The sequence below is a fragment of the Genypterus blacodes genome, unplaced genomic scaffold (genome assembly GCF_046128005.1).
Source record: "Genypterus blacodes isolate CSIRO-AG114 ecotype Tasmania unplaced genomic scaffold, CSIRO-AGI_Gbla_v1 ptg000037l_1, whole genome shotgun sequence".
In the NCBI taxonomy this organism is placed as follows: Eukaryota; Metazoa; Chordata; class Actinopteri; order Ophidiiformes; family Ophidiidae; genus Genypterus; species Genypterus blacodes.
In genome coordinates this window covers 371,271-386,008 of record NW_027466850.1, presented here as the reverse complement: position 1 = coordinate 386,008, position 14,738 = coordinate 371,271, and the positions used below count along the sequence as shown (strand labels likewise).

At 42.1% G+C, this 14,738-nt stretch overlaps 1 protein-coding gene across 7 annotated transcripts; it reads right to left on the bottom strand.

Annotated features, from left to right (window-relative positions):
* Positions 1 to 395: 395 nt before the first annotated feature.
* LOC142996288 (S-adenosylhomocysteine hydrolase-like protein 1) lies at positions 396 to 13,309 on the bottom strand. 7 transcript variants are annotated; one of them, XM_076147236.1, is made up of 17 exons: positions 12,839 to 13,309; positions 7,881 to 8,013; positions 7,655 to 7,783; positions 7,351 to 7,451; positions 6,970 to 7,072; positions 6,363 to 6,457; positions 6,173 to 6,279; positions 5,979 to 6,095; positions 4,931 to 4,994; positions 4,568 to 4,656; positions 4,387 to 4,457; positions 4,143 to 4,237; positions 3,849 to 3,947; positions 3,299 to 3,367; positions 2,838 to 2,916; positions 2,477 to 2,597; positions 396 to 2,316 (listed from the first exon to the last, which is right to left on the bottom strand). In XM_076147236.1, exons 1-17 carry the CDS (start codon positions 13,016 to 13,018, stop codon positions 2,310 to 2,312), a joined length of 1,659 nt encoding a protein of 552 aa, XP_076003351.1. In that variant the 5' UTR covers positions 13,019 to 13,309; the 3' UTR covers positions 396 to 2,309. The 7 variants fall into 7 exon arrangements, with proteins under 7 accessions (XP_076003351.1, XP_076003349.1, XP_076003353.1 ...); XM_076147234.1 differs by having other exon boundaries at positions 7,655 to 7,798; positions 12,839 to 13,308; XM_076147238.1 differs by having other exon boundaries at positions 7,655 to 7,798; positions 7,881 to 7,992; positions 12,839 to 13,308.
* Positions 13,310 to 14,738: the final 1,429 nt, after the last annotated feature.

The window sequence follows — 14,738 nt, the reverse complement described above, 5'->3', positions numbered from 1 at the left end:
ATTATATATCTGTACTTTTTGAGCTGTATGTAATCAACATAATTGAGATGATGTGCTCAATTATGTTGTGTCATGTACATAGTTTGGGGAAAGTGAGCCAAACTGTGAGCAGCAGTGCTATCTCCTTGTAATAGAGGTTAAAAGCATTTATCAACATTATCTGCTCTATATTCTATCCCATTTACCCTGAGAGGTTCAGAGTATATATATAGGCCTAAAAGAGGGCAGAGAGACAGAAATAAAAGCTCCAGAAGCTTTCACATGAGACTGGACAGCTGTGTTGTTATTTGTTCTTCATACTTTACCACTGAAAATGTATGCCTTTGTATAGATAATACACATTTATTTAACACTCACCTCATGAAAAACTTCAAACCAGCAAGAGTGCGGACCTGTTAAATCACAGTGGTTTGCTTATTTATTGTAATGTGACAACAGTCAAGCTGTTCGCTCCAGTCAGAAGACATTCAGTTGTCAGGAGTTTAAGAGTAAAAGTATGCTTATTATTTAAAACAAAAAGAATCAATTATAAAAAAAACACAGAATACCAAAGAACAGATCGAGATCGAACAACACATAGTAAAGGTCGTCTATTAACGTCTCAACAATGTTATCCATCATACAGGAATGCATACTTCAGTACTGTGAAACACAAACTATCCACCATTTAACAACTAAAACAATGTTGACACATGAAAAAAACTAATGCTGCTGCATAGCAATTACCGTATAATGCTGGGTAACAACCATACAGTGTCTATGCATAAAGAAAAAGACAATTGTACATGTGAATGTGAGTCACAAGGCACTGTCAACTACCCAGTAACCATGGTTACAGCACTTATCATGCTGACAATGATGTCCTAACTCAAATGTTCGTGGCTCTAAAACCTTAAAGCTGTTAGTGCAAAGATGAAAGTACTTCATATAGCAAAGTATAGGCTGCTATTGCATAAACAGGAGTATGTGACAAAGACCAGGAAGCTCAGACAAAACAAGATTTATCTGTAACTCTGAGGAAGGAGTTCACGTTTTGTAAAAGGTAATTAGTTACTGAGGGAACACGTATGGCTCTAAGTGTATGGCGTAAAGTGGACATTATTACAGCCTGTCCAAATGTGTTTCAAGCTTTAAATTCAGTGAGATGCAACAACTACATGCACACTTAACTATTTAGCCTGAAAGAAAATCACTCAAGATCAGTAACTTTAAAAATATTACAAGTATATACAGAGAATTATATATAGCATGGTGATTTGTGCCTTTAACAAGCGTCCAAAAATAGTGTGGAGAAGTGCAAAGCAGTTACAATGTGCAGAAAACAGAGCAAAACAAAGTGTAGTTATTAGAAATACAATAGAAATGTGGCAAAAGCACAAGATAATGCTTATAAAACTAACACAACTGCTTTGTAAGATGTGTTGACAGCAACGCTTATCCATGTCTAGGCCAGGAACATTAAGTGATGCAAGAACACTTTTATTTTGTTTAAATCCTTAAAAAGAAATCATAATGGTTTAATAAGCGCATGTCTTATTGTTTATGATGAAAAACTTCTATAACCAGCATTATAGGATTGGCTCATCAGTTACTATTAGGTAAACACACCGGATTATATACATAAACTGAACATATAGTCGGTGTCTTGTGTATTGTTTACACAGAATATACGTAATATATGCAGATAGGTCAGAGAGGTCAGAGATCTGGGTTGAACCACATTTACATATCGAGATCTGAATGCCCTGAGGTGCAGTTAACGTTATTACAAGACACAGAAACCTCAGCAGTGGACACTTGCTCTTTCACGAACATCAATTCCAAACTCCCTTGTTACGTTTACTGGTGACAAAAAGTATGAAACATCCTTTTCCGTCCAGATCTGCAGCATGTTAATGTGAGGTCGTTGTTCCTTCTACTTGTTTTGGATGGAATGTATTCAGTGAGTGAGTGCAGCAGTACGAACCCTTCCCTTGCACAGACATTTGGCACATTAATATATTAATATATAATTCAAAATCTATCAGAACTCTAAATAACCTTGAGGCAAGCCTGGATGGAAAGTGGGAATTGAAAATGTGTTTGTTTACAGCAGATGTATAAGTGCTGTAGGTACACTGACTGCTTAGTCAGCTGGTGTCATGTGAAGTTGTGTTGCGAGCAGCAAGTGAAGCGACACTTGCTGTGGCTAATAATAAAATACTAAATAGAAGCTTTGCATCCTGTGAAGAGTCTGTAAAATACAATATATATAAATCTTCCGTTTGTCTCTGATGTTTAGCTTGGCTGAGGTGTGGTTCCCCTGCAGATTAATACCTGCAAAGGAAAAAAGGGAAAAGTTAGGAAATGCCTTATATACATATATGATAAACTACAGTATATCTTTCTCTATTTTTCTCACAATTCAACGAATGTTCCACTGTGTTGGCAAGCACGGTGTAAGTGTGTGTATGTGTGTGCAGTGATTGTTTGTTACCTGTAGTAGTTTGGTTTGAAAGGGCCGTTCTTGTGGAGGCCCAGGTACTTGGCTTGCTCATCGCTGAGCTCTGTGAGGTGGGCGTCAAACGTAGCCAGATGCAAACTGGCAACATATTCATCTAAAATACACAGAAAAGTTGCAATAAGCAAAATACAAAAACAATATAAATCACAAGAGGATCAACCTCAGAATGCGATTTAAGGTGCTCTGAACACGTGAACACTGTGAGTCAGCAGAGGAGATTCTGATCATCCTAAACATTTGAACTAAAAACAAGAGAGCATTTTTCAGTGTTTATAAGAGTTTGAGGGGGAAATTTAGTCGCACACCATCCGAAGGTTAACTTGATAGAACGTACCCATCTTCTTGGGGAGCAGGTACACATCCTGTTTGTAGCGTCCCTCAGGGGCATTGTACAGCTCAATGAGGGCCAGGGCCTGTAAAAACATTCATCAGTGATACCATATTGGGTGGATGCACATCATGCATCAATAGACAAAGCATTAAACAGCAATAAACACAAAGGACAGGCCTCTGATGACTCTAATATTCGATCATTCCTGACGAGAAGTATCATATTACTGTGAGGGTTTACAAGTCGTGTCGAGCCACTTCTCACATCTCATCCTGATGGGAAGAAAAGCTCGGCTCAGATAGCTTTCTTCTCTCTCTGATGACATTATGAGATCAGGAGGTGAAGTAATAACAGCAAATGGAGGAGCGGACCTTGAATACTCGCTGTTATCTGCAGCTCTATCATGCCTGTGTGTGTATGTGTGTGTTCGCTTACTGCTAGATGTGGGTCCAGCCTTGTGTTACCTGAGTGGTGGCTGTGATGGACAAGACAAAGGTCGGGACGGTGGAGCAGCTGAGGTTCAGGAGACGACCCTGAGGAAACAAACAACATTTTAATCGAAGACACAGCTTAATATAGAGGCGAGGAGTCACACATACTGTATGGATCAATCTTACATAAGCATCACAGACCGGAAACACAACAACTACCAACTGAATCATCTGAGACAAAACACTGAACTTCATTAAAACAATGTTTGTATTGTTTGTTGATTTAAGATAACACATGTTCTAATAATGACAGTATTGTACAGAGAACATGTAATGATCCATCCTGGTTATTTTTCTGTTGTTTACTTTCACTAGCCAGGCACGTGTAGGCTGATATTACTGTTTCCACACACGAGACTTAATGCATTATTCATGGATCATCAATTAGGAATCCAGAGACAGAAGGCGACATTCATGGAAGCTATTTGCCGATGTCACATGTTTTTTCCACGAATGGAACGTGAGACTGCACTCATCCCTCCCCTGCATACATGTCGAAAGAGATACGGGTTAAAGCAATCACCTCGGCCAGAAGGATAACTCTCTTCCCGTCGGGCCAAATGATGTGATCCACCTGAGAACGCACTCTCTCCCATGTGAGCTCAGGGGTGCGGAGGCTGGCCTGGGAGGGAGGAAGGGAAGAGAAGGTCAACCATCAAATCTCTCTATTTTGTCTGCCTCTAAAACGAGCAAATATCACGCCCCGTCCTGAAGGATTAGGATTTGAGCACGTCAAACAGCACCAACACTAAGTCAGTACAGCTGGGAGCCACGTCTTCACTCTTCTATAATTGAATTGAGGTTCAGGGATTCTCACCACATCAATCTCAGTATTGGAGTGGCCCATGTTGCAGACAATAGAGCCATTTTTCATCCGGTCCAGCTGGTCTCTGGTCACAACGTTCTTATTCCCTAAAGACGGACACAATCATCATCATCATCATCCAGCCCCATCAAAAACAGAGAACGTCATGGAATGATACAGTATACTATACAGTGCAATGCCATAATGGATGCATATCAATGAGTAGCTACATAAGTGTGGTTTGAGGTGGATTTACCGGTGCATGTGATGATGACGTCAATATGGCGGATGATCTCGTTCAGCTTGACCACTCTAAATCCATCCATGCTGAAAGAGTGAGACAGAGCTGTCAAATATCAGCGAGGACAGGTGGTTTTACAGGCAAAGCATATTCCACATTTGACACATTCATCACAGAAATATTATCATTTCCTCACCAGGCCTGCAGGGCACAGATGGGATCGATCTCTGTGATATAGACGATGGAGCCCAGAGCCTTAAGAGCAGCGCAGCAACCCTTCCCGACCTGAGGGGACAATATACTTTATGACAACAGACACCCTGACGCCAGCAGAGAAATATTAATCAGAAAATGTAAACACAAGCCACTGTAATATAAATCCAGCCAGGCTCTGTTATTAAATGCAACGAGTCTGCTGTTGTTAAAGCTGAGCTAACTCTGAATCCACGTCATCATTCTTAACAGACTACAGTCATTTACCAGTCAGTCAGTTACCTATTTGACTAATTTGACCACTACACAGCTGGAAAATAGTTAAAATTTTACATAAATGTCTCACCTCGCCGTACCCACACACAACCACCTGTTTGCCTCCAAACATCACATCTGTGGTTCTCTTCAAGCTAGAGAGGTAAGACACACAACATTAGAAGAAGAATTGGTAGAAGTGAAGGATAAACAACAGAAATTTGCTTTGGATAAAAATAGCAAATTCCATATGGCAGCATAATGGTTGTTGGTTTCAAACGACACAAACACAGCTATTCTCATGTGACCGCATAGTTTCAATTATTTCTGCAGATGTCCCCCCCTCAAACAGGAAACACGTTAAAAAGGGGAACACATACTGATTCTGTTGAGCAAAACGAGCATTAGTGAGCATCAGCAGGCGTCTGACTCACAAAAACAACACGCTTTGTTTAGAAGATGTCCTCGTTTGTTTGTACATGCTCATCTGTTCTGAGAATCTAAATTAATGTGAGGATAAGTAAATCAAAAGTGTGATATCAGACTCATGGTGTCAGACTGCTGGTAGATAATTACAGAACAGAACAGAATGAACAATGAATGATTGAGCGTTGTGAGAGTACAAAGCGCTGACCTCATACAAGGTTGTGCAGACATTGTTAAAGAGTCAAAGATTATTCATATGATACTTTCGCGATAATTAACAGCGGGGTAATAAAGCTAACAGTCCTTGTATGCCATCTGTCGCTCTGCTCATATTACAGGAGGCAATCTATTCAGACTGAGACTGACTGCATATTAATGTGGGATATAAATGCGGCCACAGCGTTTTGACGTTTGGCCAAAAATCTTGTGAGTTCACGTCAGAACTCGGGGATGAACGGTGATGCCAGACCACGACTGAAGCTAAAACGTGCCAGTTGGAGGAAACAGAACCTTCTCACATGAACCTTCGTCTTCATTTCCGTGTACCGAGCTCCAGATTGTTGATAATCAGCTTACATAATATCAACTGACAAATTAATCTACTGGTTCCTCCAAATGCACATTAGGAATTTTAGTCAGTATTGTAGGAACATGAATCCAACCGGAGAATCAAATTAGGTTTTTCCACGTAGCTGTAAAGACTTGAAACTTACCCGTCCAGGATGGACTCTCTGCAGCAGTACAGGTTGTCAAACTTCTGCTTCGTCACCGAGTCGTTGACGTTCATGGCCGGCACGCACAGCTTTCCGGCTTTAGACAGCTGATACAACCTACGGGAAAGAAGAGAGCGGTCGTTACACGTCCTGTGGTTCAGTCTCTCTGTGTGTCTTTTCAAACAGTAAAGTACCTGTGAACCCCGGTGACGCTCTCCTCTACGATCCCTCGGATCTTCTTGAACACATTGGGATATTTCTTGTACATCCAGTGAGTTAAGTCTCCTCCGTCGTCGAGGATCTAACAGATAACAGAAACAGCTGAAATACGTGTTTAAACCATCTGCAGTGCTTACACATCAAAAAGCTTTCTTTCCCTCGCACCATGTTAGGCTGCCATCCCTCTGTGTTGACGCAGCGGTCAATGCACCACCAGAAGTCGTCCTCAGACTCTCCTTTCCAGGCAAACACTGCTACACCTGACACATAAAAAGGGGAACAAGTGTCTGTAACATCAGGCTACAAACATAACTTTGATTTGACTATGCACAGAACAACAACACACAACCCTAAAATAAAGATTCTGCATGACTTGTTCATAACATTATCCAAGCTTGAGAGAGCCCCGAGTCTCCATGATGTCACTGTGACTCCCCGTGGCTGTGAAAGCTTCAGGGCAGGAATAAAGCCTCACGTAGCAACCACAGATAAAGAGCTCGTGTAGCGTTGTGCCTTCAGTAAATGGCGCACCCTCCCGTTATCTCAGCAGGGACATCTTACAGTAGTTTATTGAACATATTTGAACAGTATCCCAGGTTTTCAAAGACACAAGATGGCCACACAGCAAAGGCGCAGCATATAAAGCGAACACCATAGACTACAATATATTCTGCAATTGATTTCCATGCGGCGGCACAAAACAAAACAATACTCAGTGATGCTTATCAGAGCACTACCAGGCAAATGTAAATCTTTATTTCCTGCTGCTCACCAGTCTCTGACAGAGCGGCGGCCACTTCGTTCTGCGTAGAGTAAATGTTACACGCGGTCCAGCGGCACTGAGCCCCCAGAGCCACCAGAGTCTCAATCAGCACCTGCAGAGACGAGCAAGCAAGAGTTGGAATGGAACACGACTGCATATCACCAACGCTGAGTGCATTTTATCACCCGAGGTTACAGTCAACAAGGTCTGTTGTGTCTGTCATAACCCTGAAGCACTGCAGAGACATTTCATTTGAGTAGAGTGTCGCTGGAAGGACAACACCCTCCACAAATGTTTCACAATTTAAGCTGCGTTATACTGGAAGCAGCGCTGACAAATATCTATAGTCACATTGTGGCATTTGCTTGGTACGTCAAAGAGAAATCTTACTGCAGTCTGGGCGGTGATGTGAGTGCAGCCCACAATTTTGGCTCCTGCCAAGGGTTTCTCACTCTGCGCTCTCTTCCTGAGTGAGATCAGTGCTGACATATCTGAAAACAAGCAGACGTTAGATGGATATGAGTGACAAAGAGCCAAGGATGTAAAATCTGATCTCTCCCCAAGCTCTGATCCAGTTAATGAAAAAATCCTGAGGATGAAATGAAGGTTGTGTTTTCCATATAACAGAGAAAACAGCTGCATTAAGCATCAGCGACAAACTGTGATCTCCTACATGTGCTCTTTATGTCTTTACCTTGTTCTGCTATCTCAATCTCACGCCGGCCAAATTCGGTCTGTTTGATGTTCTTGACGCAGAAGTCGCTGCTTCCCTTGGAGTTGACCTGCGTCCTGTCGCGTGGTGACGTCTCGTCATCAGAGCTGTCTGTGTAAGACGCAGCTGTGAGGGAAATGAAGCTTTTCAAACAGCTCGTCGTCAAGTTAAGAAGAAGAAGAAACCGACTCCTTTCTCTGTTTCTTACCGGAGCTGTAGCTGTCTGTGGACGACTGAGAGATGGAGCGGGACAGAGAGCGGCGTCCTGCCTTGGTGGGGAACCTGCTGAACTCCTGCTTGTCCTCCACAAACTGGATTTGCTGATGGGAACAAAAGGCAACCTGTTTGAGGACAAGGGATTGAGGGACATCTTCACACACAGTTCACTTGCGTACGCCTGCACTCGAGTCCGACTTGTGTCTTGTTTTATTTCCTTCAGTAGGTTTTCAGGTCACCTTAATGTGGAATTGATCTCTGAAATCCTTCCTCGCTCAAACTTTGACAGAATATCTTAAACATGTCTGTTTGTTCCTTCATGTACTGTTTCCAGCCAGCTCTCATGTGTGACCCGAGACTCATTGTGCCGAGCTCGACTACTGTTAATTTCCTGTTTACAATATGCAGGTTCACGAACCGAGAAGGTGTGAACCCGTCCCAAGTTTCAGATTTATTTAATACACACAAATGGCTGTGAGAAACCTTTTTGTTCACGTTTCGGTTCAGCAGGTTGACTTCCTTCCTTTAGTAAAAAATGCAAGTTGGACCACTTGGTTATTTTCCTAGTTTGTGACCTTGTTTGTTTATACAGCTTCAGCCCTGACCTGCTGTACTGTAGATGGACTGGAACCAGGAACAAAACTCTAAAGCTAAAGTTGTTACATAAGCCAGCCTTGTTTCTCACTTATATATGTGTGTGCAGCTGCATAGAATCTGAACCTGGACCTATCTTTGTATTACCTCACGAGCACACATAGGAGGACTTTGTACAGCAGAGGGGCCGTGTTCCCTCCTCATCCTCCATCAGCTGATTTAAAAATAGAAGTTTGGTTTTCTACTCCCCGTCACAAAAGGCCGGCGCTTCTGTCTTTGCCTCGCTGCCTCGCGGGCCACGTGTCACAACCACTTCCTCCTAAAGACTCCCTGCAAGTGTTTCAGTCCACATACTTGAAGTGTCATAAGACCGCAACGCCAGGAAACATTTCAAAACATCTCTGCAATGTGTAGAAGGCCACACTGGCTTTATTATTGGTATTACTTAAATACAACAGTTAGTAAAAACAAGACAGATCACTGTTAAGTCAGTAAATAGAGAATGATGAGCTGGCAGAGAGGAAATGGATGGAGGAATGTCAGAACAGGTTCAGGCCTGCATTTTCCGATTTCCATGAAATCCATATTTAGGTGCTGTATTTTTACATTGTTCAACAGACTTGTGTTGACTGAACCGGGCTTTGACCTTTATCTGAAAGGTAAAGGTCTTCATCTGTGTGCGTGGGCGTTCACGTGCATCTGGGAAAGGAGACAACTGATGCTTCTGTTGTGTGTGTGTGTGTGTGTGTGTGTGTGTGTGTGTGTGTGTGTGTGTGTGTGTGTGTGTGTGTGTGTGTGCATAGCTTCATGCCTTGTCAGCTGATTTATTCATCGCAGCAGTAAAACCTGAACTATTTTTGCTGATGGTGACAGAGCGGACATGTTGTCTTCTCCCATGCCACGCCGCCTACGGGGAGATCTCCTGGCAGGGCTCGAAAACTCTGAGGTTTCTGGCCCAGGTTTAACCCCACCAGCCTACAAACGTCTCTGCCCTTTGTCTCTTCAAGTGTATGAGAGAGAGAGAGAGAGAGAGAGAGAGAGAGAGAGAGAGAGAGAGAGAGAGAGAGAGAGAGAGAGAGAGAGAGAGAGAGAGAGAGAGAGAGAGAGAGAGAGAGAGAGACCCTCATAAATATCACCTGGCCTCATTCCCGTCATTCTATGAGAGTCAAGTTCTTCGATCTGATCCAGCCACTCTCCGGTTTCTGGGTTCAGGTCTGCCAGTGAAAATAACATGGCAAGTAGAACAATGAGAAGCTGTTTCCTCCAGATTAAGGTGACAAGACACTGCATTTTTCCCAGCACAGGATCAGTGGTGTGGGTGGCAGGACAGTAAAGCCGGAGTGAGAGTGATTTTGTTTTTTGTTCGCCCCGAAGGGTTCAAGCTAAATACAGGACAAGACAGCGAATTTAACAAAGAAAGGATCAAACTTTGCACTGTAATTAGTCAGATACTTCTTTAAAAACAGTTCCACTTTCAACTCATCACAATAGGTTGTTCAGTATAGGTGTGCAGTCCATTAAACACTGTGTGTACTTGACCTACGTGACCCTGCCTCATAAACAAAGCTGCAGCCGCTCACCTTTGTTGTGATAAAACTTTGATATTTAGTCCAAAGGTCATTTAGAAGGAGAAACTGATGACTGGCCAAACGTGGGTTAGTAAATATCAGCTTGGACGCCACAAATCTGCTGTTTGAGTTTATTCAACACACGCTGCGGTGAAGCTGTCAATCTTCCCCAGGAATGTAGAAGATTCTGCCTGTAAATGCAGGTGTAGATGAGAGGAGCTTATAAGAAGCTGCCGTTAAGCTGTTTTAAGGTCATCAGGGTGCGTGTTGTGTGATGTGTGAAGATCCCCAGGTGGTCTACAAAACTCTAATCAGCAGTTAGGATGGTCTCAAGTTAAGTTGATTGCTAAAATTAGTTACTCGGGGTATAGACGCCTTATGTAGCCCCTCACCCCACATGGCCTCCTGTGAGTACGGCTGCTTTCTTTACTGTGGTGAAGCATAGACTACATGAGAAAGTGGGACAGTACCTATCAAGAGTCATTTAGTTCCAATTAAAATATGTCATCAATTCATTACTGCTGTGACATAATTCTCGTATATTAGATAATAATTCCTCCAGCCATCAAAATCTTAAAACAACAAGCAAAGCAACATAACTATTCAACCTAAACATCGAGCAATTAACAAAACTGTCGCAGGCAAGTTTGTACTGACTTCACATTGCTGAACCAAAACAAAAGACAACACGTGAAGGTTCCACCCAAACGGAGAATGAGGATACAAAAGGGTCGGAGTGATGCAACAAAGGTTGGGCTGACGACGTTTACGGCAAAAGTTTGCATTTGCTCCATAAGATGACAAAGAGGCGTTTGTGTGTTTGTGTTTTGACAGACACTGACAATAGTTTGACTAATTACCATTCACTGTGTGGAAACATTCCATTCCAAATTAAATTCAGCTCTTCCTTCTTCCTTCTTGTGTCTGTTTTGACCGCAGCCTTCCTTTTAAGTGTTACAGGAAACAAATCATACTGCGAGTGCTTAATGGTCAAATGCAGACATTCAGATGCAGCTGCTTCTTCAAACTGATGACAAATGGGACATAACACAATTGTGAGGTTTGAGTTGTGCAATGTGTTTAATTCTTCAGCTTAAAGGTGAAAGGCAGCGTGAGTCAATGAGCGAAGGAGGGCAGCAACAGATTGTTGCTCATTGTCGTACGCATTCAAAAGCAGCGATCGAATGACTTCTAAAGGAGCCCTAAGAGCAGTGTGTGAAATGTGAGTGAAGGTAGATTACAGCACAATCAAATAGTGGATAAGGGCGTGATTGTACTTGTGTGTGTGTACTGTGTCGCTTAAGTAACTGTATATGGCAGCTGTATTACATTGGTCGTAACATTACTCTTTCCTAAATTAAGCGATGGCAGCTGAACCCTTCTGAATTAGAATCCTTGCGAGCAATGTGGCCACAACTCAAACTTTTATAAACCAAGCATCAGAACTATACATCCCACTGCTTCACACATCCTCCCACAATGCATCATTAATGTAGCCACTCCAGGCTCATCCTGTGTTCCATCACCCATTCACCCATTAATTTCTACTTTCTATATTTCATGTTGTAATTACTAATACATATAGGAGAGAGGGACAACGCCTCCCACACACGCAGCATTCCACTGAGTCAGGAGCAATAACTCTAAAAGCAGTCACAGTCATTTGTCAGTGCACATGTTTAAGACCTGCATGGGAAATGAGACCTCAATTGTAATCTGAGTTTCCGCAGAATTACATTAGTCTGAGTGTTTAGGAAGCTCCGCTAATCCAATCTAATCTTTCAACAATATGGGAAAAACACTGCATACAGTTTGATTCCGTTGTGCTCTGCAGGATTTCAGGTTGCTTACGTGTCACAATTCCCACATTGCTTATCTTTTACTTGAAACTCGTTGTAGAGGGGATGTTAATTTGGAACGAGGACTTTCTGTCGATCACTTAATAGATTACTGGTTTGCATGCCTTTCTAGTTCCCACTAGTTACTACTTTACAGTGTACACTATAGTCAGCACCGTGGAATCCTATGACTTCTCACTTCTTGTTGATTTATGTGATTGGCTGCTTCATCAAACACTTGTATTTGTTCCGTCATCCAAACTCAAGCTGCATCATTTTGATACTCATCTCAGACGCATTCAAGGTTTAAAATAATGAATTAGTATCAATTTGTAATACCTACATTTTAATACATGGTGATTATGTTACTAGCACACTGGACTGATCTATCATACATTTTTATGATATTAAGAAGAATTTAAAGTAGCAGCAGAGGGTAGATGCTGGATTATCTGTAGTCTAAAATAGATAGAAATATTGCCTCAAGTTCTGTCCAGTTCTGAATCACCTCCCCACTGCACCAAACTATAAATAAAGTCAAGATAATAACTGAACAAACCCTCTGTGCAGGTATGCAGTGGATGTGGAATGCTAAATGGAATGGCGTTAAATACCACACCATGAGCAGCATTCTGTATGTCGTGATGTATGTGATCGTACATGTTATCATTTTGGGTTATGCCTATTTATGTGTATGTTTCTATTGTCAATGTGTCAAAGTTTATAAGTGCCATGTTGCATTCCATGACCAAAACAAATAGAATTACACTCCGAAGGTCATGTCAAGGAAAGCTAAAGATTAAGGTGATGAATAGCACCTCAGTAATAAGTAACGTTGTGACAAATATAGGGCAATATTGTTCCCCAACATTAAAGTTGTTCGTATTAGACAGGTTACAGGGTAAATCGGTGATTATCGTGACATCACTTTGCTCATCACTAACTCTTACCTTCTTCACAGGTTTGTGTGTGGGCACCGCGCTGAAGGCGGACGACAGCTCTCCCATGTTCATGTCGCTGTTCTTGCTCACGGTCATAGCGGAGTACTTTTCCGCCACGTTTTCGCTCTCCTTCACCTCCTTGCTGGCCTGTTTCACTTCCAGCTTTGCCTCCCCGGCCGTGTCTGACATTTTGGCGGAGCGTGTGTGACGATACCTGGACACGAGCAGCCGTGCAGTCCCGTCCAAGTGCCTCCGTAGTATTTCACGTCAGAGGCTAATGTTATCCGCGCAGGGCTAGCTGGCTTGTGTGCAGCAAACAGCAGAAGACAGGCGGTCAGTTAAAAATGGTTAAAATAAAAACTTATAAACAACAACAGCGAAGTGGCTTTAATCAGACCGAACTGTCTAGTGACGTTCTGTTGTGTGTGGTGCTGCGTTCACGCTCCGCGATCTTTCACTGCTGCCTCAGCTGTCACCTGCCTGAGTTACCGAGGGGGCGGTTTTTATTAAGGCGCGTTTAGGGCAAGTTGGAAACTGGAACCTTTCTACGAGGGGCAGAAAGTGTTCACGTGGATTATCATGTTTGCGTGGAGACGGTAGTAATGAGCTTTTTATTATTATTATATTATTCATAAGAATTCAAAGGGGGTGGGGTGTCAAGAGAATTGTGGCAGTGGATCGAACACAACTATTCACGTGCTGGAAATGGACACGCAAAGGTTATTGAAGTGATAATGTAGGGAAACATATGAGAAGCAGGTGCTTGTTGCACAATGTTGCCATTGTGAGGTAAATGGAATGTCAAGGTAAATGAAGCTTCTTTCCTTTTCGAGGGTGCAATGTCACCGTAACTGGCAATGAAAAACATGTAGGGCTGTTTTTTCTAAACGACTTGATTTCCAAATTTCCATTTAGTCATAAAGCCTTTATGAGTGTTGCATCAAAAATGAGTAATTTTAGGATGAGGTTACAGGTAACGATGCACTGCAGTCCCTCAGGTCCAGTGTGGCGTTCTTACCTTGGTTAACTTCATGATCTGAAAGCTACCAAATGCAAGCAACGTTATAAGTTTGTTTGTTTGTTTGTTTGTTTGTTTGATGGTTTATGGTAGGTTCTACAAAATACTCTAAATAGAGAAGACTAATTAGGATACTTTGTCAAAAATATCTGGGTTCCCACCTTTCATGAATGCAGCTTCAACCCATAGGCATCCTCAACCAGCGCGCATGCTCCGTTTACTTCAATACTGCAAGGCAAAAACATTGATTCAATCAGTCGTTCAGTGCACTCATCAGTCAGCTGACTTTAATTACACAGCATTTTAAACTGCCATTACTACAACAGTAAGACAATTACCTCAGCTCAGACATTAACGAAGAACACATAGAACAAGCAGAATGCTCAGCAATAGGAATGCAACTTTTAAAGGGACATTTTGCAAGTGTAATATAGTTTCAAGGGAAATCTGAACTTAGTGCCTTGTTGCTGTATAATTGACAACAACACTGTATTGATTTGTGAGACATATCAATGATCCTTATTACCCTTCATACATTACATTCACTATGTTTCCTCTGTACATGAATATATTGCAGCTGGCCTGACCTGTGTGTTTCAATTTGTTAAGTACCCAATTTCACAGTATTTTTCCAGCGGACATTAAGATGTGGTTAGGGTCAGTCCCTTGAGTGGATTGTAGAACAATCAATCAGAATGTGTGTTTGTGTGTTTGATGTTTGTATCCTGCTTCTCTGAGACTTCTACTTACATTTAAGTAAATCATCAGGTATCAGGTATAAAAGCACACATGGGGTCCGAGGATGAACATAGGTCATTTGTGATTTGAGGAACATCATTCAGGTGTACAACTCACACATATTGTTTCATCATTTTGTAATTTAATGAGTGA

Bases quoted from the DNA above. Each gene is read 5' to 3' on its own strand.
- LOC142996288 (XM_076147234.1), bottom strand. From the start codon at position 13,018: ATGTCAGACACGGCCGGGGAGGCAAAGCTGGAAGTGAAACAGGCCAGC. The intron at 8,014-12,838 runs GTAAGAGTTAGT...GTCCTCAAACAG, and splicing joins CACACAAACCTGTGAAGAAG to GTTGCCTTTTGTTCCCATCA. The intron at 4,995-5,978 runs GTAAGTTTCAAG...TTACCTCTCTAG, and splicing joins AGAGAGTCCATCCTGGACGG to CTTGAAGAGAACCACAGATG.